The sequence below is a fragment of the Microcebus murinus genome, chromosome 4 (genome assembly GCF_040939455.1).
Source record: "Microcebus murinus isolate Inina chromosome 4, M.murinus_Inina_mat1.0, whole genome shotgun sequence".
In the NCBI taxonomy this organism is placed as follows: Eukaryota; Metazoa; Chordata; class Mammalia; order Primates; family Cheirogaleidae; genus Microcebus; species Microcebus murinus.
In genome coordinates, this window is record NC_134107.1 from 88,176,996 (window position 1) to 88,204,961 (window position 27,966).

At 39.2% G+C, this 27,966-nt stretch overlaps 1 protein-coding gene across 1 annotated transcript; it reads right to left on the reverse strand.

Moving 5' to 3' along the window:
* Positions 1 to 144: 144 nt before the first annotated feature.
* Positions 145 to 27,391, reverse strand: POGLUT3 (protein O-glucosyltransferase 3). Its single transcript, XM_012773745.2, has 8 exons — positions 27,178 to 27,391; positions 18,821 to 19,018; positions 15,941 to 16,227; positions 12,905 to 13,121; positions 10,231 to 10,427; positions 8,192 to 8,386; positions 5,773 to 5,877; positions 145 to 3,660 (listed from the first exon to the last, which is right to left on the reverse strand). Exons 1-8 carry the CDS (start codon positions 27,377 to 27,379, stop codon positions 3,535 to 3,537), a joined length of 1,527 nt encoding a protein of 508 aa, XP_012629199.2. The 5' UTR covers positions 27,380 to 27,391; the 3' UTR covers positions 145 to 3,534.
* Positions 27,392 to 27,966: the final 575 nt, after the last annotated feature.

The window sequence follows — 27,966 nt, forward strand, 5'->3', positions numbered from 1 at the left end:
GGCACTCACTCTAGCCTGGGCAAGAAAGTGAGACTCTGTCTCAAAAAAAAAAAAAAAAAAAAAAAAGAACTATGCAATAATAGCAGTGGTATCTTGGTGAATTGCTCTCAAAAACAAACAAAAATCAATTAACCAATTCCTGGTTTGTAGCATTTGCCAATTTCTGGTACTGAAAATACTCTCACCATGGGCAATTGTAAGGGACCAATGTGATGTCTCTCAATGTGAAACTGGGAGCAAAATCCAATGGAGAGCTGGTAGGAGCCAGCTCTAGGACATCACTGCATTGGGCACTTTGTTCTTAGGGAAGTTGTTATTGTAGACTCTGTGCTTGCCACTGTAGCACCCCTGCTCGTGGATACTTGCACTTTACAGGCTACTTTCTATTACTGTTTGATCACAAATGAGATAGTTATGTAAATTTAAATTGTATCTTACACTTAACACACTTCATGGAACCTGAGTGGGAAGTCATGGGGAACACCTGAATTTTTAGCCAGCTGGTCAGAAGTGTGAGTGGTCTGGAACCTCACTTGCAGCTGCTATCTATAACGGGTAGTTAGCACCAGAAATCTGCTGAAGTACACCAAGTTGGGAGTGAAACAGAACAGGTGTCTTGCAAAAATATTCCTTTTTCTTAACTCTTTTCCTCTCCTCCCCTTACTTCCGGCTGTCTTGTCTCCCTCTATTATGTATGCCATCGCACCCAGGGCCACCTCCCCCCACCAATTCCAGGTTTTGCTATTTCTTCCTATAGAATAAAGAAATTCATCTCTTACTTTCCTTGTGTTTAAGAAATGTTGTAATACAAGATATCAGCTTAAAGTTAACGGTTCCCTCTTCCACCCAACTCTACAAAGAGGACTTGGCTTAGAAGAGACTTGGCTTTTCTCAGTGTCTGGAATGGCTCCACAAGAGGTCCATTTGTTCTCTGCCTACTCCTCTTGTATTCTCACCATCAACAGAAAATAATGGTGTTGAGCTTAAATATTTTTTCTGTAATAGATTTCTGCCCACTAGGGATTGAGTGGTGGTGATAAAGGTTTTGGTTCATGTATTCATAAAGACATAATAGAATTAAAATTAGGCCAACTCAGTTACAGAGATACCAGGGCTATAGGCAGTTAAAATCTCTTTCTCAAAAAACAAAAGGCATCTTTTCTCAAATTTCTATTTAGAAAATTTACTTTATTTATAAAGCATATATAATATGACCCATGATATAAAATTCTAGACATAGATATAAAAACAGTATAATGGAAAATATAAATATCCATTTTCTTTTCCTATTTATTGTACATTGATTGTCTTTTCCCAGGCTGGCATTTTTCTTTATTTCGCAATTAGATTCATACTTATAGTAAAAGCAGTTTAAATATTATAGAAAAGTATAAAAGAAAAAGGAAAGATTCCCTTCTCTCCATTATCTCCTCAGATATTAGTGAATCTCCTTCCAAACTTTCAACCACACGGATGCATTTTTGTTTGTAAACCAGAATGCCATGTAAAACTGATTATTTGAAAGGCTATGGCCAAAATGGCAAGATGGAGGATTATCTAGATTAAGGCTGCTCTCTCCCTATAGAATTTCTTGAGGGGTTTCACTTTATTTCTCAAACACATTCTTTCTGTTTACTCCCCAAAGCTGCCTGGTTTGATTCAACTTGCTTTTAATGAGTAGGCCTGTTTTGACAGCAGGTGATGTAAATGTTAAAAATGTAAGATGTTTCTAACAAAATACCATTTAGCCATCAGGACCTGAGGTTCAGGGCAGGGAAGTATGAGGGAGGCAATCTTTCTTGCCATAATCCCAATTTTGACAAGCCCCAAACACTATGTACAATGTATGTAAGACATGGATTCAATGGGGTATGGTCTTAGGACAGTTCGCCTTTTATTTTATACTTGTGTACTTGTGCTTTTGAACAATTGATGAGTATTAGAGTTTGCCTTGGATATTTAGCTTTGATTAGACTGTTCTGAAATTTGGTTTTGCTCAGTTTAAAAAAAATCCTGTGTTCTCATTATTCTTCAGAAAAAATAGATATGACCACTTTAAAATGGCTACATTGTTTTCCAGAGTAAGTCAATATTTCAACTAGGAGAGTAAATATTTTTAAATTGGGAGTGTTGCTAGCTTTTGTTTTTAGAGCATAAAAGTAAAGACAGTGAACTGAATCTTGGATTGGTGGTACTACAAGGAGTGTGTAATGAACTTCCAGGCTATGAGTTCTAAGTCATGGCCCTGTCCTAAAAGGAAGAGGAAATTTCTAAAGTCTTTATCTAAGCAACAAAACCCACTGAAATAGAGGAGTGGTGGTGTGAGGTGCTTGCCCCTGTTGTTGGCATATTAGTGGATCCCAAGATACCAGGCTTCCTAAAGCTTGTTGTAGAGGTTTTCAATGTTTTGAAGGATCTCTTTCAAAGGTTAAAAAGAATTAAAGTTCTCCACCTGCCTACAGTTATCTTTTATCTATTTAATAGATATAATGAATGATGCCCATAGGATACCTTCATCTATGTTAATAACTGTGTTGTCTTGGATGGGTATACAACCCAGACAGAGTGGGAATCACTAGCTTAAGGCACAATCTCTCATTAATTTTGTTTAAGGCCTTAGCAAAATTTAGTTTAAAAGAAATGAGCACTGCTTAAAAAATATTCCCTACACAGTCTCCATTGCCACCTTTAATAACAGAGTCATCTTCTTCTTCCTCAATTGTCCTTATCAGACTTTCCAAAAGGAGGCTTCTGTTACTGAATGCCAAAAGCAGCTGATAAGGGGAGAAAATATGTAGTTAAGGCAGGACGAACTCTGCGCAAATATTCTCTCTTCATTATTGAAAGTGGAAGATAGAAAGTGGGCAGGCGACAGAAATAAACCAGTAAGTATGATGTAAACAGTTTCAAAGAGGCTGATTTCTATTTTGGCAAGCCTCTCTACCTGCTATGATCCCTAAATTCTCCTTTTAGAGAAACTGTGATGCTGATAATAGCAGGTTTTACTCAAAAGATATTAATATCCAATGATATTTGGTAATATGTACTAAAATACAAGATGAACATCTCTAATACCAAAATCCAAAATCTGAAATACTCCAAAATCCATGACACCGTCACATGGGTGGCTGAGATAGTGACACCTTTCTGACAGTTTGAAGAACATAAACTTTTGTTTCACGTACAAAATTATTAAAAATATTATATAAAGTTATTTTCAGGCTATATGTATAGTGTATATATGAAACATACATGAATTCTGTGTTTAGACTTGGGTTCTATCTCCTAGATATCTCATTATATATATGCAAATATCCCAAAATCTGAAGAAAAAAAATAGGAAATCTGAAACACTTCTGGTCCCAAGCATTTCAGATAAGGGATACTCAACCGGTATTGCTTTATCTACCTACATTATATAAAGCCATCAAGAGAACTAGTCCTCTGGGTAAAGTCTTTTGTACTGTTCTTTGCAGCTTAAGGCTTTCTTTAAAGATGTAGTCAGCATTCACAGGAGTGTTAATCTGGGATGACTTAAAGCTCTTCTCTTAAAGGATTTTTCCTGTGGCACTCACAGATGGATGTGCTATCTTCGGGCTGAGGAACAAGTTCCATTCCATCACGTATTTCAGGTTTGCTGGCCTGGTGCTCGGCATATTTCTGAAATGCGTGTTTGAAGGCAAGTGAAAGATTAGTCCACACTTCATTCCATTGACTCCTCCACCTCACCCCCACGCCCAATCACGCCATCCTTGGTTGTGTATCTTCAGACTGGCTTACTCCAGTCCTAAAATTACATTTTAACTTTACTACAAGTGCTAGGGCAATATTTCACAATCTGTCAAGGAACCCAATCCACAATTTTATGTGAAGCCTCTACACAAGGGATGCCAAGCCAAATGGCCCCACTTGAAACAAACAGCAGCTCTCAGCATTGATCCTCCACTTGTTAATGAATAATTAATTTTTTGGAATACCCAAATCAGCAAAAAAGACGATAAACTTCTCAAAATAAAGTTGGCAGTCTCACACATTTTTTTTTAGGCCTGTAGCCACATACATTTTTAAAATGATGACAGGTCTGTGAAATGTTCCTCTATTCTGGCCACTGACTGAAATATTCCTACCAATTGGGTATTTCAGTTCAATGGTTCTGTGTCCATTTAGCTGTCCATTCCTGATACTAGGCCAGACCCAACAAAATGATGACACGAGTAGATGAGCCTACTTAATACTTTAGGGGGAGAAACTCCTACTATTAAAATTCAAGCTAGATCAGCAGAGGGGACAGAACCAATTTAAGGGAGAAAAGAACTGCTTCTAATAAATGGTATAATTTATCTTTTTTTTCTATGAAAATAAAAATATGGGAGGGTAGTATCCACAGGCATTGGAATTTACTTTTATTCTGCCCACAGAAAAATAATTTAGATTAAAAATAAAAATATACCTGCAATCCTAGCACTTTGGGAGGCCGAGACAGGAAGATCGCTCAAGATCAGGAGTTCCAAACCAACCTGAGCAAGAGCGAGACTCAATCTTTACTAAAAATAGAAAGAAATTAATTGGACAACTAAAAATATATAGAAAAAATTAGCCAGGCATGGTGGCGCATGCCTGTAGTCCCAGCTACTCGGGAGGCGAGGCAGAAGGATTGCTTGAGCCCAGGAGTTTGAGGTTGCTGTGAGTTAGGCTGACCCCATGGCACTCTAGCCCTGGTAACATAGTGAGACTCTGTCTCAAAAAACAAAAACAAAAACATAATTTCCTATTTTTTTTCCTTTCGGGCTAGATTTTATTGAGTAAAACACAAGGTAGTTACTCAAAGGATCAATCCTCGGATTCCTAATAAATATCTGTACTTCAGGATTAACCCTTAGGTATTAGAACTATTAGAAATATTTTTCATGTGTTTGATTATTTTATACAGCAAGCTAAATATCTGCTTTCTGCCCTATACTGTAAAAGATATGGATCTTAATTTAAGTATCAAAGAGAAAAGGAGGCAACTTTTCTACCTATTTCTACTCAAAAATTCTGAGTAGAAAGAGATGTCCAACCTTCTTATTTTTCAGATGAGGAAAATGTTGTTCTCTGAGATTCAGGAAAATCTAAACTAGGAATTTCATAAGGCATTTAATAAAAGAGGGCACTGCCGGGCGTGGTGGCTCACGCCTGTAATCCTAGCACTTTGGGAGGCCGAGGTGGGCGGATTGCTCAAGGTCAGGAGTTCGAAACCAGGCTGAGCGAGACCCCGTCTCTACCAAAAATAGAAATAAATTAATTGACCAACTAAAAATATATATACAAAAAATTAGCCGGGCATGGTGGCGCATGCCTGTAGTCCCAGCTACTCGGGAGGCTGAGGCAGTAGGATCGCTGAGCCCCGGAGATTGAGGTTGCTGTGAGCCAGGCTGACGCCACGGCACTCACTCTAGCCTGGGCAACAAAGTGAGACTCTGTCTCAAAAAAGAAAAATAAAAAAAATAAATAAATAAAAGAGGGCACTGACAAGATGGGAGGAGCTTCTACTCTGTATTTGTGAGGGCCCCAAGCATTGTTTTTCATAATATGGAATAAAGATTTAAAAATCATGGAGGCCACAAAGGGACTTAGCACTAGTCTTGTCCTTCCCTAGGCTAGTGCCTTGGCTTAGGCAGCCAGTCCACAGGCTGACTCTCTGAACACTTCTGGAAGCAGGACACAAGGCACTCAGGCCAAGCATGTGGTCTGAGGCTGCCTGACCCAACAGAGTGGACACTCTGGACTGACCTGGAGTACCCTGTAATAATAGCAGTAAAGCCTGTGGGGCTGGAGAAGGTCCCTAGCAGTCAACTGCCCTTCTTTGGCAATCTTCTTAGCTTCTTCATCATTTTCCTGAAAGGTTTATAAGAAAACAAAACAATGAATGAAAATTACTCCTGCAACCCATACAGAAAGGAGGTCTGAGTGTGAGGTAGGACAGATGTGGGGCTGAATGTGAACAGCATGGAGAGATGGAACCTATAATGGAAATATAACTTAAGAATGAGGTTATGGCCGGGCGCGGGTGTAATCCTAGCACTCTGGGAGGCCGAGGGGGGTGGATTGCTCAAGGTCAGGAGTTCGAAACCAGCCTGAGCAAGAGCGAGTCCCTGTCTCTACTATAAATAGAAAGAAATTAATTGGCCAACTAAAATATATATAGAAATAATCAGCTGGGCATGATGGCACATGCCTATAGTCCCAGCTGAGGCTGAGGCAGAAGGATCGCTTGAGCCTAGGAGTTTGAGGTTGCTGTGAACTAAGCTGACGCCACGGCACTCACTCTAGCTTGGGCAACAAAGTGAGACTCTGTCTCAAAAAAAAAAAAAGAATGAGGCTATGGAAAGAGAGTACTTTCCTAGATATCTCTGTGAAAGAGAAATGGTCATATGTGTTTGGCCCCTGTTGTGCCACTCCAGTAAGCCACCCCCTCTCCCCACAGGGCCACAACCCACATGCAGCCTCTGCTGTGACTGTCTTGGCACTTTTCCAGCTACACAGGAAGGTTGGGGTTCATCATCTGTCCTGCCAGCTTAGCCCTCTCTGCTTGACAGTAGAATGAATCCATTTTCATGTTATAACATCGTTCAGAAGCTCCATGTAAATATGCAGTCGAAAAGTTGTGTTATAAAATGGTAGCTAGGCCGGGCGCGGTGGCTCACGCTTGTAATCCTAGCACTCTGGGAGGCCGAGGCGGGCGGATTGCTCAAGGTCAGGAGTTCAAAACCAGCCTGAGCAAGACCCCGTCTTTACTATAAAAAATAGAAAGAAATTAATTGGCCAACTAATATATATATATATATATATATATATATAAAAAATTAGCCGGGCATGGTGGCTCGTGCCTGTAGTCCCAGCAACTCGGGAGGCTGAGGCAGTAGGATTGCTTAAGCCCAGGAGTTTGAGGTTGCTGTGAGCTAGGCTGACGCCACGGCACTCACTCTAACCTAGGCAAGAGAGCGAGACTCTGTCTCAAAAAAAAAATAAAAATAAAAAAAAAATAAAAAAAATAAAATGGTAGCTAGGAGAGACTATATTGTTTTTGTAATAAAAAAAATTCAGTCATTATGGCCGGGCGCTGTGGCTCACGCCTGTAATCCTAGCTTTTGGGAGGCCGAGGCGGGCGGATTGCTCGAGGTCAGGAGTTCAAAACCAGCCTGAGCAAGAGCGAGACCCCGTCTCTACTATAAATAGAAAGAAATTAATTGGCCAACTGATATATATATAAAAAAATTAGCCGGGCATGGTGGCGCATGCCTGTAGTCCCAGCTACTCGGGGGGCTGAGGCAGAAGGATCACTCAAGCCCAGGAGTTTGAGGTTGCTGTGAGCTAGGCTGACGCCACGGCACTCACTCTAGCCTGGACAACAAAGTGAGACTCTGTCTCAAAAAAAAAAAAAAAAAAAATTCAGTCATTAGTACCCACCCACAGGCTGTTCCTTCAGTACCAGGCATAGTCGGTCTAATTATACTTTTGGAAAACAGTTAATAATCTACCACCTTGCCCACAGGAAGAGCCATTTGCAAGCAACGGTGGCTTTTATAAAGTGTCACAAAAATGACTCTGTCTCAGGCACCCAGTTACTTCTATAACCATATATGACTTCTTAGAAACTTATAATAAACTCTCATAACAGAGAGGTACATTTTTAATGTTTTATAATAAACACATCAGCTTTTAAATACTTTTCCTTTCAAAAAAGGAATTCCTATATTATGGGAAACTTGTGATTCTTAGGACATTGTATAGCATGCATTCATTAAGAACTTGTGCCCTTTTTCCAATTGGAGAAAAGAAAAGAGTACTGTAATTGCCTTAAATGTTTTCTTATGCACAAAACACTTTAACTCTGTGTCTTTTCAATTAGTAATTTGCATTTCGTGTGTTCTCATTTGTGTGTGTAAGCATGAAAAGTGATTCATCTAGAAAATTTATACTCTTATATAACAATGGGCTTCAAATCTTCCAAAAATCCTCAAAAATGCTGATAGAGGGTATGCAAAAATGATTCTGATGCTGATCCTTTAAATATTTCATGGTAACAAAAATTTCAGAAAATAACATTTTTTTAAATTTCATTATGTCAAATTGCATTGTGATAGAACTTGTGTAACTAACACTGGTGAATTTGTTATTGCCTAAAGAAATGAAAATGCAAGAAACATACCTTGGCCCATTTCACTTTCTCTAGTAAATCACTGAGATTTCTTTTAATTGGAACATAATGTTTCCAAGACTTTAGTGCCATGTAGAAATGTTCGTAATATGGCGAGTCCTGTTTTAGAACCAGACTGTCGCCTAGCATGAGATATGGATATCTGTAAGCAGCCACAGTCCCATCCACATTCACTTGATACTTGTACTAAAAGATTAAAAACAAACAAAAAAACAAAGAAATAAAACTTTAACAGTTATTTGCCTCACTTTGGCTTCCCTTCACCACTGTCATTCTAAATCCAAAGGAATTATTTTCTATTTTCCAACTTTTGTGTTTAGAAGTTTTACTTTGTAACTTACATTTTTACTTTGTATTAAAATCACAAGCAACCTTTAGTACATCAATTTAAAGAAATATAACACATTTACAGGCACGATGATAAATGGTTTTAGGAAATAGGGAATAAATACCTATTTCAATTATGTCTATGTAATGGGGAACATACAGATTTCTGTAACCAGGTAGGAAAGCTATTTTCAAAAGTTCTATGTTTCTTAAAGCCAAATATTGATAACAATTTACGCTTTCATTTATATATTATTTCATTTGTCCCTTATACTCAATCTATGAAACAGGAAGGTATTATTTCTATTTTATAGTTTTAGTATTGAGGAGACAGAAACCCAGGGAAGTTTAAGGACTTGGGCAATGCTAGCAACACAGTAGGAACTCTTTGCAGATTTGCTGGATTAATATATTTTGTTGTATATTTTGAAAGCACTTTTCATAGGCATCAAACCTCATTCAATTATAATAATGCAAAGCAGGTATTATTAATTTCTCCCCTCCTTTTTTTTTTTTTTTTTTACAAATGAGAAAACTGGTGTTCAGAGAAATTTATAAATCACTACTCTCTGAGTCCAAACCTGCTGTTCTTTTCATTATATCACACTGAGATGAAGAAGATATACTCTCAGATCTGGAAATTAATTTTTTCTTAAATAACTGGTACCATGGAATTTTCTAGCCAGTCAGGCTTCATCATATTGCTCACGTCTCCTTTAAGTCTCATGATAATGTTCTGAAGGAGCCAGGCAGGCCTCACATGTGTTTAGAGACCAAGGCACTAAGGGAGGAAGGTCCCACAATTGGTGGCAGAGGCAGGATTAGAGGCAGAACTTGAACCCCAATTCCAACTCCTATTTTATATATATGGAATTTATATTCTTTCTATTTACAAAAGACATTTAAGATCACTTTGCATAAAAAATATTTATATTCCCAGTTTATTAAACATACACAAAAGTAAAACAAGAGAAATAAGTACATCAAAACATATTCTGAGTATCAACTATAGTTCTGAGCTATTTGGTAGACAAAGTTAACAGCAAGAAAAGAAGGAAACCACAATGAGTTTTGTAATTGCCAGTGTCTGATAAGAAAGTGTAAAAGTCAGATACTAACAGTTCCAATTTAAACCCTTGAAAAGAGAAATTGTAGCTAATTATTATCCCATAGCAAATGTTTAGGGGATTTGGATAAACTGTGGATTGGAGTGATTGAGCAGTTTTGAAAATTTAGGATGTGACTTCAAAAGAAAAATTGAGTAAAGCAAAATTTAAATGGAATTATTTTTCATCTTCAAACAGGCAGACCTTCTATTCTAAAAGCTAGGGATTTCATATGACCACAGCAATATGCAACTTACCCTGTAAAAGGCACTTCCATGGATGTTGATGGGAAGAGTAAACAATGTCTTTCAATGTTAACAAATTTCTGCAAACTATCTGGAGGAATGTGGTTCTTCCAAATAGGATGGAAGAAGGGAAGTTACCCAATCAAATAATGAAGGAATGTTTTAATCATGTTTCCCTGTTAATAATTTAAGTGGAAATAAACACGGATCACTATGACTCCAAAATAAAACAAAATGTGAAAATGTGTTAGTTCGCAAGACAGGAGAAATTTGCCTAAGCCCAAATATTTGGTAGACTTTTAATACAAGTTTATCACTTCATATTGATATACAGGAAGACTCAAATACATACCTTAAAGAAATCAAAGAAACCTGTCAACTTGGCTTTTCCCAGCTCTTTTTCTTTCTCTTGGAAAAAGAAATATCCTGTAATTCCTGCATCTAGTAGTTGTGGGTTTTCTTTGGATAGCTGTACCAACTGGAGCCTCTCTTCTCGGCTATCTCTACCTCTGAAGAAAGCTTTCTCTGTTTTATTGATCCAGGAAGGCCCTAGAAGTTTGAGGCCATAAAAAAATTATGATTATGAATTTGATATTTTTACATAGCAAGCATAATCATCCTTAATCTACCACTGTCACTTAGGATGTTAAAGTTATTTCATCAGCTCATCTTCTAAAGTAGATGCTATTTCCAAAAATATGGGATTGAGTCTCAATTTGCCAGAGATACTTTCAAGTTTAGATTTTCAAAAACAGTCCTTTTATTTGCTATTTATTTATTATTATATTTAAAAATGTTCCAATTTTACCCATTTGTCTACTAGTGAGAACTCACACAAGTATTGATTGATGTTTTCTGTTATAAAACACTAGGAAATACCCAAAATAATGTTGGACCATGTTCAAAGCAAAAAGAGATTCGATAACTTGGCTCACTCACCAAGGCACTAGCTTCCTCCATTTTTTGTGTTACATCATCAAACATGAACTAGGCTTTTGTTCTTAGACAGGGTGACCAGAAAAAAAACTATATATCAAAGTATTACCCACAAGTCCTTAGGTTGCTCAGAATTTTAAGCACATCTTTTTTGAATACAGGGAAGACTTTTTTCTAATATGCTGTTAAATGCAAATATTTATGTATAACCCAGCGATATACATATATTTATATTCTATCTTTTCTGGAAGGAAAATATTCTGGTAGAATAATTTAAATCTATTTCTATTATTTTAAAGAGAAAAAACATTGGTTAATACCTATGAGTATTTTAAGGGATAAATCATAAAACATAGAAATTTTTTTTTTTTTGAGACGGAGTCTCAAACAATAGAGTGTCATGGCATCAGCCTAGCTCACAGCAACCTCAAACTCCTGGGCTCAAGCGGTCCTCTTGCCTCAACCTCCCAGTTGGTTGGGACTACAGGCACGCACCACTATGTCTGGCTAATTTTTTCTATTTTTAGTAGACACAGGGTCTCACTTTTGCTCAGGCTGGCCTCGAACTCTTAAGCTCAAACGATCCTCCTGCCTCGGCATCCCAGCGTGCTAGGATTACAGGCATGAGCCACTGTGCCCGGCCAAAACATAAAAATTTTGAAGGGAGTTTAGTGTTTTAGCACACTTTTCAAAAAATTCACTGTTAATCAAATTAGAAGTAGATCAGTTTTCTTTTATTTTTTTTTTTTTGAGACAGAGTCTCACTATGTTGCTCAGGCTAGAGTGAGTGCCGTGGCATCAGCCTAGCTCACAGCAACCGCAATCTCCTGGGCTCAAGCGATCCTCCTGCCTCAGCCTCCTGAGTAGCTGGGACTACACGCATGTGCCACCATGCCCGGCTAATTTTTTTTTTTGTATATATATTTTTGGTTGGTCAATTAATTTCTTTCTATTTTTAGTAGAGACGGCGTCTGGCTCAGGCTGGTTTTGCACTCCTGACCTTGAGCAATCCGCCGGCCTCGGCCTCCCAGAGTGCTAGGATTACAGGCGTGAGCCACCGCGCCCGACCCAGTAGATCACTTTTCATTTCATGTTATCTTTAGTTAGTTACAAAATGTAACTTACAGAAAGTCTCTGGTCTCATCTACCAAGTCCACCAAACCATAATAAACAGACATAGAGTCTATAAAGACAAAGCAGGGTTTTTTTCTACTCAGGGAGATTGGTTTAATAAAAAAAAGATGTGTTTTACCATAAATCTAAAGCTATCAAACAGGCAGAAACAAATTCAGATTTTAAAAGATCAAGAGAAGCAGAAAAGTGGGCCTGGTGACTCACACCTATAAACCCAGCACTTTGGGAGCCCCAAGCCACGAGGATCTTGTGAGGCAAGGGGTTAGAGACCAGCCTGGGTGATAGTGGGAGCCCTCATAACTACGGAAAGAAAAAAAAAATTAGCTGGGCATGGTAGTCCCAGCTATTTGGGAGGCTAAGGCAGGAAAATAGCTTGAGCCCAGGAGTTCAAGGTTGCAGTGAGCTCTGTGCCGCTGCACACTCTAGCCTGGGTGACAGCATAAGGCCCTATCTCTAAAAATCAATCAATCAATCAATCAATCAATCAATTAATTAAAAGAGAAGCAGAAAAAGGAAGGGGGAGAATTCCTTATAAAGTGTTGGAGGTAGGAATATCAAAATTATATTATTATCACAATTCTCTTACATTTACATACAATTTTATAGTTTTTCAAAATTTTCTCATTTCATCCAGCCATATAAAGACATTGGAGTCAGCATTAAGGGACAACTTTACCAGATATATATTTTCAAATGATGTATTTACAAGTGACCAACTCAAAGGAGACTCGGTGAAGGTAGGTTTGGGCATTACTGGTCCAAACCATGTATTTTTAATTTCTGGATTATAGGAATTCTAACAAGTCACTTCAGCATTTAATATGCTGTTTTTCTTTTGTCTTGGTAATAAAATAAGAAGAATGGTTTTAAAATATATACATTTACTCTCTCTAACTGAACATTTCCTTTACCTTTTTACCTCTAATATTTTTCTTAGAGAATTAACCTTAATTTACCTGTATTTCCCTGAATAGAGAGAAGATCATTTGTAACACCCCTCATTGCCTCCAGTGTGGAGTGGGTGATGTCATACGTTGGAAGTATAATGTCCCTTGAATCCAGAGAGCCACACCACGAAATGATAGGTACAGGGCCAGGGGTTTCATTGACCTTTCGATGCTCCAAGGGCCAATCTCCAAGATTAATGTAAAATTCTAAGTCTGGGAGAAGGACCTAGATAAACAAAAGTATATACATCAGTGCTGAGAAGGCTTCAGTCTTTGGTACTAAACACTTCAGTTCTTTGGCTTTCTTAAATATTTCTAATAGAGCTGATTATCCGAAAACATTAAGACAGGAAAGATGAATGCGTCTCAATCATCAGTGGCTTCAGAAAATCACAGATGAGTACATGACAAATTCGCTTAACCAGGAGTCAGTTACTTCTGTCCACAGGGGTCATTTAAATTTTAGTACTATAGAAGTGGAAATTGTGTAGAAAAGTATGAATGAGAGGCAAGAACCCTCTCTCCCAGCTGCCTAAGCAAGAATTTACAAAGTTAGACTCTCAAGACTTTGTTTTCCTTCACTATCCCCCTCTTTACCTCATTTACCTTTGTTTCTAGAATCTGCTGCCCCATTTCCATCTCTATGCAATAGCTTCCTTACCAAGTGTTCTCATTCTAGCTACTCCCTATTCTAATCTACTCCCCACATGGCCAAATTTCTAAAACTAAAATTAATTCTAAAACTAAAATTTCTAAAACTAATTTGGTTAACGTCACTACCAAGCTTAACAAAATCCTAAGCCTGTGGGATAAGATCATAACTCTCTGGCTGGCATTAAAAGCCTTCCTGTCTTGCTCCAGCTTAGCTTTAAACCCACCCTCCATCTGCCCATGTACCAGTGAACTTTAGGATACTCTCTGAAAATGCCATCCACCTCAATACAAAATGCCCTTCACATGGAATGTTCTACTCCTGCTTATTCTACTTGGCATTCTCCTTTCCCATCCTTCAAAACCAGTTCTAAATCACCCCTCTATGACTTGCCCTCCTCAGGCACTTGAATCCTATTTACCTACTTTTCTTCAGGCTTATCGTGTTGTGATGTAACTGTTTGTATTCACATCCCACCTTCACTTCCAAGTAACAAAAACAAGTCCCACTAGAGTGGGCTGCTCAAAGACCAGGACTGAGTCTCTTTTACCTTAGATTTCTTCTCAGCCACCAGGCAAAGAACAAAAGGGAAGGGTGAGGGATGTGAATATTTATCCTCTTGCTTCCTTGCTATTATTTATAAACTCATTAGTAAACTCTGCATCAGAAGTTCACTATGGGCTGGGCGTGGTGGCTCACGCCTGTAATCCTAGCACTTTGGGAGGCCGAGGCGGGCGGATTGCTCAAGGTCAGGAGTTCGAAACCAGCCTGAGCGAGACCCCGTCTCTACCAAAAATAGAAATAAATTAATTGACCAACTAAAAATATATATACAAAAAATTAACCGGGCATGGTGGCGTATGCCTGTAGTCCCAGCTACTCGGGAGGCTGAGGCAGTAGGATCGCTGAGCCCCGAAGATTGAGGTTGCTGTGAGCCAGGCTGACGCCACGGCACTCACTCTAGCCTGGGCAACAAAGTGAGACTGTCTCAAAAAAAAAAAAAAAAGAAGTTCTCACTATGGAGCAGGATTTCTCAGGTTTGCACTATTGACATTTGAGGCTGAGTAATTCTTTGCTTTGGGGGGCTGTCCTGTGCATTGTAGGAATGTTTGCCCACTAGATGCTACCAGCAACTCTCACTCTACCTACTAGATGCTAGTTGTGATAACCAAAAGTCTCTAGATATTTTCAATTGTTCCCTTAGGGGCTAAATCCTCCCTGGTTAAAAACTACTGCTATGGAGCCAGCAACACGAGGATAAGGGTACAGCAATACAAGGCAGGGTAGACTGGTGGTAGCCCAGGAAAAGAGCACTGCCTCGTAGGCTCACATTGTGGGCCGGGGGAAGGGAGAGAGGAATGCTATGTAAAATAAGAACTGATTGCAGCCCCACATTTAGTATACTTGGGAAATCACTGTGTAACATATCAACAAAGTTGGTTTTTGGTTTAGAAACCATCCTGATGGTCTCTCTGGGTGAGAAAGATAAAAACTGCCCATCTCCATCCCTCACCCTGCATGATCAGGAACGAGAAAGAACAAATGGTAGTTTGGATTCCTCTGCTTAAGAGTAACTTATAGTTCTGTAAATGTGGAAATAGGGAGTTGAACAGTGCGATAGGGGAAAGCTGTTGGGGATGAGGAGAGCCTGAAGGACAGCAGGGCCAGGCCACATTTATTTAGGAAGAGGCTAAGACCTGAAGATCAAGAAGAGCCAGTGAGAGATTCCAAGATACAAGGATGATTGAGAGTCAGATTGGTGCAGAGACGTCTAATTTTAAATGTCAAGTTTGTTTTTAGTATGTACTATGCAAAATAACCTTCCTCTGTTACCCCAACCTTCAACAAAATGTGCCATGTACACTATCTTCTATTAATAGATGTGCTTAGGGTAAAACAAAGAAACTGTGTTCTAAGTTCAAGTCATTTTGAGGTGAAGAGAGGAAAACAGCTACAGAAGGTGAGATCTGAATGAGAGGAGTATTCAGCAGGAATAGAGAACTTAAAGAAGTGACCTCCGGGCTGTAAACACCTGGGAATTCACAGAAACCTTGGGAGTGCTGTGTACGCCCTATCTACCTGGGATAGGGGCTCAAGCTATTTAACTTAAATCTCCCATCCAAGTACTAACCAGGCCAGACCCTGCTTAGCTTCCGAGATCAGATGAGATTGGGCACGTTCAGGGTGGTATGGCCATAGATTAATTTAAATCTTATAGGAAAGTGAGATCCACAGAGATGGAGGACTTGTGAACACTTATGTGGTAAACACCTTAGATGTACATTTCAGAGCCTGAGGTCCATTTTCACCCTTTGCCATTGTAAGTATTTAAATGCTACAACTAAATAATTACATACTCCTATTTTTGGAATCCATTCATTCATTCCTCATACCTTTCTTGCCAGTGACAGCAAAATCTCATCAGAGAACATTTTGAAGTCTGTGTATTTCCCTAAAGATCTCCGGTAAATGTGGTTATTGAGAATCGTGTAATGAACAACAGCACCCCTCTCGTCCCCAAACCTTTTGGGGACTTCGTTTAGCATCTGCTGGAGATTGATGCTGGCGAAGGAAGTGAAATCTTTTGCAATTTGTGGTTCCTCAGTTGGACAAGAAAGAATTGTCTGCCAAGCCTGAGGATCCTCTTCCGGACACTCACAGTATTCATGGTACACTGGTCCTAGGGAAGGTAAAACACAAACAATGCCACATTTTGTTAGCAAGCGCCAACACCGGGGTTGTTTCTGCCCCTGTTTCTAGGTAGATGCTAAGATTATCCAGACAGAGATAATCTGCCCTAGTCAAATCAGTGATACAGTCAAGTCAGAGTCTTACTCTTCTACTTTCTGTCCCTTTCTCACACCACCCTGGGTAACCTAGTATAGCATGTGCCCTCTCCCAATCTAACCTACTCTCAGTCAATTAGCTGATGAATTTATTTCTGGTGAGGTATAAATGGCTGATAAACACACCAAAAAAACTTACCTTTTAACAAGGAAAAAGGGAATGTGTTAATTTTCAGGTATTGTAATATAGTAGGGGTAGTGATTATTAAAGACCAGGTGGGGTCTTCTCCTCTGAGCCCCTCCCCCCCAATTAGCACATCTCAAAGAGGAAATGTGTAACCCAGGGGGGTCTGGCAGGGTAATTTTATGTGGCCATCCATAAGCACAGAACTCCTCTGAAGGCCCATTTAAAGAAGGGTTTATGCAAATTTTATATCTCGTTTCAAGATATATCTATATTTATTTCAATATAAAAATTATTTTTTAAAATTATTTAAATTTTTTAAGGATTTCTACTTCAGGCCAACATGACTAACTGGGACTGATTTAGCCTCCCACCTGAAACAACCAAAAAACACCTAGACAAAATATATTAAACAACAGTTTTTAAGACACTGGTTATCAGGCAATGAAGGACAATGAGTCTGAAAGATGGGAAACAAATACGGTAAGCCCTACAATTCCTACAGCGTACTGCTTACGGAAATTTCCCGGTTGTAGTATAGGGAGGGGGGTTGTAGGTCAAGCCAGGCAGACTCAATGAGTTGCAGAAACAGAGCTGACAGTCCAGGGAGACCAAGCCAGCTAGAATTTGTAGGACAAAGTATCTGAAAAGAGAGCACTGCACAGAGAGAGAACTCTAGAGATCTGTAGAAGGTTCCCTTTAAATATTTAGCAGGACATATGATTAGTGCATGTGTGTGAAGAAACTATCTGAGGCAGGGGAAGAACCATCCAAAATGACCAGAGGGAACAGTACCTACCACACACAGAGGGCTGGGAATAGTGCCAGCTGGTACCAGCCGGACCGGAAAGCCTCCTAATTTGTGGGGCTTGGGTAGAGTATACAGAAGGGTATTGCCTTAGTAGAGGGGAATAATTAGCTCTAAACTAAACATGGCTCTAGTCTCACCTAATAAGCTAGAAAAGCAAAACTTGAAAGGATTAAACTATTTTCAAGTAACTCAACTGCATACCAGAAAAATACTCAAGAAGATGAAAAAGCATCAAGGGTGAAAAACAAGCTATATAAAATGTGGACTTTGCAGACAAAAAGATTAGTGAACTTAAAGACAGCAACAGAAACTATAAAAAATGAAAGAGACAAAAAAAGAATTTAAAAAATAAAGAATATCAATGAACCATGGGATAATTTCAAGCCTAATAGATAGGTAATTAATATCCTTGAAGGTAAGTTAGGGTGGAACAAAAAAAAAAATTTCTTCTATTTGAAGAAATAGAGGCTGGGCGTGGTAGCTCACACCTATAATCCTAGCACTCTGGGAGGCTAAGGTGGGAGGACAGCTTGAGGTCAGGAGTTTAAGACCACTCTGAGCAAGAGCAAGACACCCCGCCACCCCCCCCACTCCCAATCTCTATTAAAAATAGAAAAAATTAGCCAGGCATGGTAGCTTACGCCTGTAGTCCCAGATACTTGGGAGGCTGAGGCAGTAGGATTACTTGAGCCCAGGAGTCTGAGGTTGCCATGAGTTAGGCTGACGTCATGACAATCTAGCCTGGGCAACAGAGCAAGACTATCTCAAAAAAAATTTTTTTTTGAAGAAATAATGTTCAGAATTTTTCTCAATTTGATGAGAACTATAAATCCCAAAGATCCAAGAAGCTCCATAAACCCCAAACACAAGAAACATGAAGAAAACTGCACCAAGGCACATAATGATTAAACTGCTCAAAACAACTCATAAAGAGAAAACCAAAAAGCAATACAGAGAAACAAAGATAAGTATAATGGTAGATCTATTGTTGGAAACTATGCAAGTGAGAAGACTGAGGGGCAGAATCTTTAAAGTACTAAAAGAAAAAAGCCCATCAACCTATAATTCTATAACTAGTGAAATGTCTTTTAAAAATGAAGGCAGAATATAGACTTTTTCAGCCATTCAAAAGCTGGAAGAATTCATCATGAGCATCCTTACACTAAAAGAAACGTCAATAGAAATCCTTTAGACAGAAGGCAAATGTTACTAGATAGAAACATAGATCTATACAAAGGAATGAAGAATACCTGAAATGGTAACTACAAGGATAAATACACAAGACTTTTTTTTTATCATTTAAATCTCTTTTAATTACTTAAATTTGCTTTCCTTTAAAATCAAGTTAACTGTCAAGTAAAATTGAACTCCAGGAGGGATGTGTACAATGTTTACTTTGTTGCAAATGACTTGAAGGTCATCATAACCCATTCTGAAAGGCCTGGGACCTACACATGTAGGGCTGGTTCTGGAGAATACAATAATCACTTACCTTTCAAGATATAGGGAGACTGAGCCACATGTTCATCACCATAAAGGACCTCTATCTTCAGCCCTTCATTGACAGTTTCATACATTCTATATCTTATCAAAAATGTTCCATCATTCCTGTCCAAAGGTTTAGGAACATGAATCCGGACTAACTCTTTAGGGGAAAGAGATTTGACTACTACTTTGAATGATGTTTGACCTAAAAGAAAAAGAAATATAAATAACTCTACCACGTCACAATTATTATGCCTTAATAATTATTAGATAGACATCTATAGATATATATGCATAAGTTACTTATTCCTATAGCATCAATGGTAAACAAAATCATTTCTTTTAGGAAGATGCTTGAGGCCAGGAACTATGCCTGGTTCATATATTCAAACCAAGGATCAGACTCACTGTTAGATTCATTAATCATTTGATAAAGATTCACTGAATGAACAAAAGCCATTAAAAAAAAAATAACTTTTTGCTTATTTGATCTTTTCTGCTTTGGGTAGGGTTAAAGCCCAGATAGTTAAAAATCCATGAACTCTATGCATGACAGACCTCTATAATAATCCAACTTTCTCCTTGTAAAACATATATAAGCTTTCTTTGTATACCATTTCAAGAGCTAATAAACCTCTTTTCTGAGAAAGTTTCCCTCTTCTTAAACCCAAAATTCAAGTGATACTTCTTAGCCCATTTCCTCAGGTAGAGAGAAAATATAGCTAGTTACCAGAATCTGTGCACAAGTATACACACATACAAACACGCACATATACACACGTCTTTGTAAATATTAGAGTTTACCTCTCTAAGTCTGTTTCCTCTGCTTGAAATGAAATAGTGATACTGTGACAATCTCTTCCAACTCCAAAATTCTGTGGGTTTTCTGTTATAGGTAAATAACAGTACCTGAGAAACTTTCCCTTTTCTATTAGCAGACTTACTTAGGCTCTGAAACAATACTGCTGTATTAATGTTACTATGGCCCAGGAATAGACTTTGAAACCTTTCTTCAGAGAGTGTGGTGGACATACCATTCAGATCCCCAAATCAAAGGGAAATGTTTTTATTTAATAAAAAACGGTGAATCCTCTGAAATCTATACCCCTAGCAAATAGTAAGTTGTGACCAACGTTGTCTTTCATCTCACATCTATATAATGAAATTAAACATATTTAATACATATTTTTTGAAATTACTGAGTAAGTTTGTTTTTCCTATTCTTGGTTTCTAAATCTAGTGAGTGTAAAATTCTACTTTTTTTTTTTTTTTTAATCTTCAAGGGCTTTGTTTTTCTTGTGGGTCAGAAGGAATGTTTCGCAGTCTCTTCAGTTTAGCGATAGCAGTGCACTATCCCACACGGTGCTATTAAATAATTAAGTACCAAACACATACATTTTAGGATCCTTGAAACAAGTGTGATAAAATTATGAAAGAAACCTTCTAACATACACCAACTGTAATAGATAAACATAGGAGATACAATACAAAAGGTAACTACATAAAATGAAATTATTAGAAATGTTGGCCAGTTACCTAACATACATGGAAGAAACACATGAATTATTGCTTTGCATTATTTCCCACTTGGTTTCAGAAAGAAAACGAGGCACAGAGGATTGAAAATCAGGAGCGCAGAGTCTGAGGATTAGAAAACCATTTCCATTGTTCCCTCCCCAAACTGAACACATACAAAAAGGTTTTCTTATCTCCTAATCAGATAATCATCTTCTCTATAAGTTTAATATTTTAAATAAGCAGAACAGATATAAGACAAGCATATTACTATGTGGCTTTTTTGGAAAGAGCTAGACTTGCAGAAAAAAAACTAGCTATAAAATGCTTCATTATTTGTAAATTGAAAGAATTAGACAAGATCACTTCCATTGTTTACTTCCATTTATAACATTTTTTTGTCTCTGAAATAGCATTTAAAAGTTATATTTCAAAATGTATGTATAAACTATAATGTAGCCACTAGAAATACATATTTTAAATGTTTAGTTATTTTTATAATCTTTCATGGCTGTGTCATTGTTGGTATGAAACTAATGTCAGAATCAATGCAAAATAATATTGATCAGGACTGACATAGAAATAAGCCATTTTAACCTCATAAAAGAGAAAAATGAGAAGAGTGAACTTTCAAATTGCTTCAAATGTGAATTCTCATTTGCCGTGGGGGCTAATATAATGGATCAGAATTGAAGCTCAGCTTGAATTTTCTACTCCACAAATTCAAATTCCTTTAAGAGAAATAGCTACTTGGATGAGAATGCAGTAACTATGTAGAAAAAAGGAGGTTGGCAGTATTATTATTAGAATTATAAATCTTGAACACATTTGATTTGTAAAGAAATCATAAGCATTTTTAGAAATTCACTTAATTAGCACCAATTATGGGCCAGTCCCTGAGCTTGAGAGTTTCATATGCATTCTCTATCTCGTTTATTTTCTACAAGAACTTTCAGGTAAGTATTTGTCACCCCCATTTTACAGATCAAGAAATCAAGGCTCCAAGAAGTTAAATAACTAGACAAGGTCACTTATATAATGAGTAGCAGAGCCAATATATGAAAGCAGCTTCACAGAATGCAAAGCTGGAAGAATACTTCTGGTACAATGGAGTCATCTTCTTCCCTATTGTTAGGAAGTTTAATAAAACTCTCTGCAGCTGCAACAAAAGTGCTGACCCCACATGGGCAAGTGAACAGAGAGCCCCAGAGCGTCAAGGTGGCATGCTCTGTAACATAATGTAAATCCTGTAAAAATACCTGGCTGCCTGCCGATCACACTCTCTAAGATCTTATTGAAAACTGATGCATGACAGTCATGCTAAGGGTGATTGTTAGAGGCAAGGACCCTCAAAGACCCTCAACTCCCCTATGACTCGTCCTACGCACGGACTTCGCCCTGGAAAATTCCAGCTATAGCTCCGAGAAGAATGCATTCCATGACGTGCTGACCACGGGATGCTCCAGGGAGTGCTGACTGCAATTGTTCCCGACCACCTGCCAGGTTGGAGATGAGTAACCAGTCAAAAACAGGATACTGATAAGACGCTGATTGGGGCTGATTAACCCAGACCCAAGCCTCATCGTCGCCTCACTCTATTTTTTTGTTTCTACTTCCTTGTTTCTGTATGCTTATAAAACCTACTAAGAATCTAAGTAAAGCAGACCTTGACAACCATTTGCTTGGTCTCGTTTCTTTCTCTCGCCCATCTCTTTCAGGCAAGGTCCCCCTCGCCCCAGCGAGTAACAGAAGTTCCCGCGGGCCGGGACAGGTGATTTGATAAAGGGAAGGGGCACTGAAGGCAGAGTGCAAAGGGCTGTTCTTAGCTCGGACACTTATTGGCTGTGGAGCCAACCGGCAAGGCATTTTAGCTTCACTGACCCCAGTTTCTTACATCTAAAGTGAAAAGAATATATCTATCCTTCCTACCTCACAAGACTATTTTGGAAAACAAATTAAACAGGGCATAGGTTAAAACACTAAAGTATTATGTAACTAGGAGGTAAGATTATTTTATGAAGATATCATTATTGATGAAGGCAGAAGACTGAATAGAAAGTAAGTATTCATATCCTTTTATCTTGACATATTCACATCCCTCTTCCACCCTTCTTTCTTTTCATATACAGTATTTACTCAACATCTCTGCTGGCCATTGTGCTAGGTGCTGGGAATCTAACAGTATCGACAGGTTCTGCCTACATTCATAATTGAAGGAAAAGCTCAATTTAAGTCAGAGGTTAATGAAAATAGAGGAACAGTTTTTCCCCCATCCATGGTCATTGAACCCCATAATTTCTGCCTATGGACCCCACTTTGAGATCCCCTGCTTTAGATCATTGAAGTTCACAATATGTTTGTTATCTAGGTACTTTGATATATGCAGCATAATAATGGTATTTCAGATAAATTCCACACTGTTACATGGGAGTGACAAGAGAATATTCCTAAGTCATGTACGATAGGCTACAGCATGAGAAAACTTTTTCTCTTTTTCAATTAGTTCTTGAAGAAGGAAAGATTTCAGGACTTGCAAGTGAATGACAAGTGGCAGAAAATGTAAGAAACTGGTTTCAGAACTATAGGGCAGCTTTGTAACTGGAAGCTAGAAATTAAGTGGCCTGAAAGGAATGAAAGTAAGATTGTTTGGAAAGTTTTTGGTGACTTGGTAAAAACTTTAGTTTTTTTTCTTATGATTTTTTTTCCTGATTATAAAAACATTATGATCATTTTGTAGGAAAAAAATTTGGGGAAAAGAATATGAAAAAGAAAAAATTCCCCACTCTCTTGCTATAACCACTGATAACACTGATAAGTGTAGGTCTTGATTTCAAAATCGAAATGAAACCATACAATTTCTTTCTATTTATTCCACCTCTAACCTTGTACAAGCACTATTAAATAATCTGTAAAATGTTACTTTTTAAAAATTTTTAAACATTTTTAATTGTGGTAACAAAAACATAAAATTTACCATCTTAGTGATTTTTAAGTAGACAGTTCAGTAGTGTCAAGTATATTCATCTTGTTAATATACATAAATATACATATACTAATATACATAATACACAAATACTAATACACATAAATCTCCAGGCATTATTCATCTTGCAAAACTGAAACTTTATATTCATTCAACAACCTCCCACTTACCCCCTTTCCTGGTAACCATCATCCTACTGTCTATTTCTATGAATTTGACTACTTTAGATACTATATATAAATGGAATCTAAAATGTTACTTTTAATGGCTGTTAAATATTCTATCATAATGAATGTACCATACTTTATTTAGCAATTATTTTATGGTTGGCTATTTAGACTTGCTATAACAAATAATTATAATGCTGCAAAAATACTGTTGTATATAAATCTTTGGCCATCCTCAGTTTATTTTCTTGAGACATATACCTAGAAATCAGACTACCAAATTAAAGGGTATGACATTTTTTGTGAATTACATCTTTTTAAAGATTACATTTTCTACCTATCAAAACTAATTTTTCTTCTATTAGGTTTGTAAAGTTTAAGACTCTTGATCGTTTGGAAAATTACTTTCTAGAAACCATTTACCAATTTGTCTTCCACCAGCAGAGAATAAAGTGACTGAGAGTGTCACATTGCTCCATTAGTAGCTTTGAGTATTTTCACTTAAAAAAAAAAAAATCTCATGGTGGTTCACACCTATAATCCTAGCACTCTGGGAGGCTGAGGCGGGAGGACTGCTTGAGGTCAGGAGTTTGAGACTGGCCCAGAGTTTGAGACCAGCCTAAGCAAAGTAGGATGACCCTGTCTCTAAAAAACATTTTGAAAGTTAACTGAGTTTGGTGGTGTGTACCTGTAGTCCTAGTTACTTGGGAGGCTTGAGGCAGGAGGATGATTTGAGCCCAGGAGTTTGAGGTTGCAGTGAGCTATGATGATGCCACTGCACTCTAGCCTGGGCAACAGAGCAAAACTCTGCCTCAAAACAAACAAACAGAAAAGCCTTTGCCAAAATTTTTAGATAAAAAATTGAATTTTACTTGAATTTGTATTCCTTTCGCTAATAGTAATATTAATGATATTTCATTTTGGATCATGTAATTTTCTTTTTTCATAATAATTTATTAGTTTTCCATCTTCTTTTCTTTCTAAAGTTCCCCTCCATTATAACATTATAAAATTAATTTTAGAAAACAAAGAAAACTACAAATAAGAAAATATACCCCATAGTGAAAGACTTTGAATTTGGATTTAAGAATCTTCTTTTTGGACCCTTAGGACAATGGAAAGTCTTTCTGTAACTAAAAAAAATAAAGTCATAGTTTGCAAGGGTAAACTATGTACAAACATAGATGTAACTCCCCTTCTGTTAAGATATTTAATAGACAATGTACATTGTTTCTGGTTTGTTTAAAAAATATGTATATGTATAATATTAATGTATACATTTATATGCATACACATGTATATACAACTTTAAGTCATGCATCACTTGTATTTTAATTAAGAGTCTTTAATATATATCAGGTTGATAAACTATGGCTAATATAGCTCATTGCCTGTTTTTGTAAAGCCTGTGAGCTAAGAATGGTTTTTACATTTTAAAACAGTCAGAAAAAAAATCAAAAGAATTCTGTGACATGTGAAAAATTATATGAAATTCAAATTTCAGTGGCCATAAATAGTTTTATTTTATTTTAATTTTTGAGACAGGGTATTGTTCTGTTGCCCAAGCTAGAGTGTGATGTACATAGCTCACTACAACCTCATACTCCTGGGTTCAAGCGATCCTCCTGCCTCAGCCTCCCAAGTAGCTAGGACTACAGGGGCACACCAACACACTTGGCTAATTTTTAAAATTTTTTGTATAGACAGAATCTCCCTATTTTATTCAGGCTAGTCTCAAACTCCTGGCCTCAGGTAATCCTCCAGCCTGGACCTCCCAAAGTGCTAGGATTACAGGCATGAGCCATCTCACCCAGGCTATAAGTAGTTTTAATGAACAGAGATAGGTCTCTTTGTTCACATACTGTCTATGGCTACAAAGGCAGAGTTTAGTAAATGTAACAGAGATTATATGCCCTACAAAGCCTAAATCATTTACTATCTGGCCCTTAAAGGAAATAGTTTGCTGAACCCTCATAAACACTAGGGGGGCGGGGGGGGAAAGGGCATTTATTGAAACCTTAAAATCTGTACCCCCATAATATGCTGAAATAAAATAAATAAACACTCATGAGTCCCTGTCAACAGAGTCAGATTATTTTATCCTGATGCATATAAGGCATACAAAACCAGTTGTCTAAAGATTTAGGGTCTAATTGGTAGATACGTTATCAAAGTGATGATCAAAGACAACTTTAGGAGTGGTGTTCTGAGTCAAATGTAGAGCAGAAGCCACCGAAGTGATGAAGGCAAAAGCAGATTCTTGTCACTCCTCAGCTCGAAATTCTCCAATGGTTCTCCTTCATCTAGTTCTACAATCCTTTGCTTGGCATTCAAGGCCCTTGTAGACATCTGACTACCATCTAACTAGGCATTTTGCTCAGCATCATTAAATAACAGTACTTATTTTCCCAAACACTGCCCTCTCTCATGCCTCTGTACTTCTGCACATGCCAGACCATCCACCTGCACGCCTGCCCCGCAAAACCCTCTCATGCTTCATAATGCTGTGTCTGAAATCTTCCCGGACTCCCCCAGACAGACTCTGGCAGTGCCTCAGTGCTCCCACTGCACTCTGTACATACTTTCATGATACCAGCTATCCTGTTCAGTGATCTGTTATTTGCACGTCTATTTTACCAACAGACTGTAAAATCCTTAATGGGCAGGCACTTTTTCATTCTTGTATTACCAGCCACATAAAGGTAGACAGCAAATAAATATTTGTTCAATGAATGAAATAATTTTTAAAAAACCCATTAAATCTAAAAGTCAATTATTTTTGGTTCCTAAATCCTCTGACTTGACCCATCTTCACCACCCCCCTCCCCAAACTTGGGGCCCACTTCTGGCAGCTTAGTGACTTTACCCAGCCCGCTGGCAGGGGAAGAGGCACTGGGTTATTCTAATTGTTATCTTGTTGATAAAACAGGGTGCCAGTTGGCTGGAGCCCTAAACTTAAACATAAATTAGTAAATCCTGACTGGCAACAACTTGAAACCAGCAGGACAAGTTGCAAGAAGTTGCAAAGGTAAGATGTGAAGGAGAACGTGGGAGGAGGACCAGGCAGAAAGAGGGATTCAGGGCGGGATCCGCCGGAGAAAACCGAATGGTTTCTAATTGAGTTTCGCTAATCCCTGTAACCTGCCTTCAATAACTCAAAACCAAAAAGAAAACAAAAATGTAGCGTGCAAAACTGCCTCCTCCTTTCCGCCTACTGCTCGGCACATTTCCTCTGAGTTCACGGTTTCAGACCCAGCAGGCCTAAGCAATGCAATCCATGCCATTCCTGGGCTTGATGACTAATCAGTTGAAGGCACTCCCTGCATGCTGTAGCAGTTGACAACTCGGTCAGAGCTGGAAAGGCCATCCCCAAACTGCGACTCACACCGCATACACGAGAACACTCTGGGCGCCATCCTTCCAGAACGTCAGCCCTTGCACACTCAGTATGGAAGAGCTCTCAGAGTTCATACATTCATTCATGCATTCAAATGCATTCATGCATTCAACAAACTTTTGTGGCGGTTCCTCTCTCCTTTGTGTCCGGGAAGGAGGAGGGAAGACCTGCCCCAGGAAAGGGCGACACACGCCGGGGCAAGGACGCCATGCAGGGCGCGGCGGATCGGGGCGGCGCAGCAGGGAGAGGAAGGGAGGGCACCCGGCAGCGGGGCGAGGAAGGCCCGCGCGGCTCGACGCTACCTGGGGGCGCGCGAGTGAGGTTGTGGCCCTCGGAGTTGACCGCTTGCAGGTAGAAATAGCGGACGGGCAGAACGACGGCCGCCTGCAGCCCGGGCCCCCACACCAGGCTGCGCCGCGCGCTGACCGGCGCCTCGGGGGCCCCCGCGGCCGCGAGCAGGGCGAGCTGCAGCGGCAGCAGCAGGGCCCGCGCGAGGCGGCGCATGGTCGGCCGGGCCGCCGCGCTCCAGCTCCGCCGCCAGGAGGGGCCGGCAGCGCCGCGGGCCGGGGCTGGGCCCACCCCGGGGCGGGCTTGCGTCGCGGTCGCCGCGGAGGGTCGGCCGTGGGCACGCCCCCTCGCTGCGGCCCGAGTGACCTCGAGGAGGAGCCGGGTCTGGAGGCCTCACCGAGACCGACGGTGCGAGCGCTCTCGAGTGCCGAGGCCTCTGGCCCGCCCGGGCCCCACCTCTGCTGTTTTTAAAGCACGCAGAGCGAGCGGGGAATTCTGTGGGTCGAGAGAAAGGGTCCCGCCTCGAAGAACTTCCATGTGCTTTAGGGAAATACCTTTCCCCGAGGAGTTTCACCGAGTTTACCAGAGCCAATGTCACGTTCCCCCCGCCATCCACGTCTCTCACAGCCGTTCGGCTCACACCGGCACAGACTGCCTTCTGGCGTCGCCTGTGTGTGGCTTTTCTGCTCAGCAGTCTCCCTCACTCGACGGTAATTCCCGCCACTTCTCCCCTTCCGTCTTACCCCCAGACTCCCCTTCTTTCAGCAAATAAAAGTTTCCTGAGCATCCACTGAGTCTGGGCC

Coding starts and splice junctions, on each gene's coding strand:
- POGLUT3 (XM_012773745.2), bottom strand. CDS start 27,379: ATGCGCCGCCTCGCGCGGGCCCTGCTGCTGCCGCTGCAGCTCGCCCTG. Junction 13,122..15,940: donor TGCTGTCACTGGCAAGAAAG/GTATGAGGAATG, acceptor TTGTTTATCTAG/GTCCTTCTCCCAGACTTAGA. Junction 8,387..10,230: donor GTTTCTTTGATTTCTTTAAG/GTATGTATTTGA, acceptor TTAATCTTTTAG/TACAAGTATCAAGTGAATGT.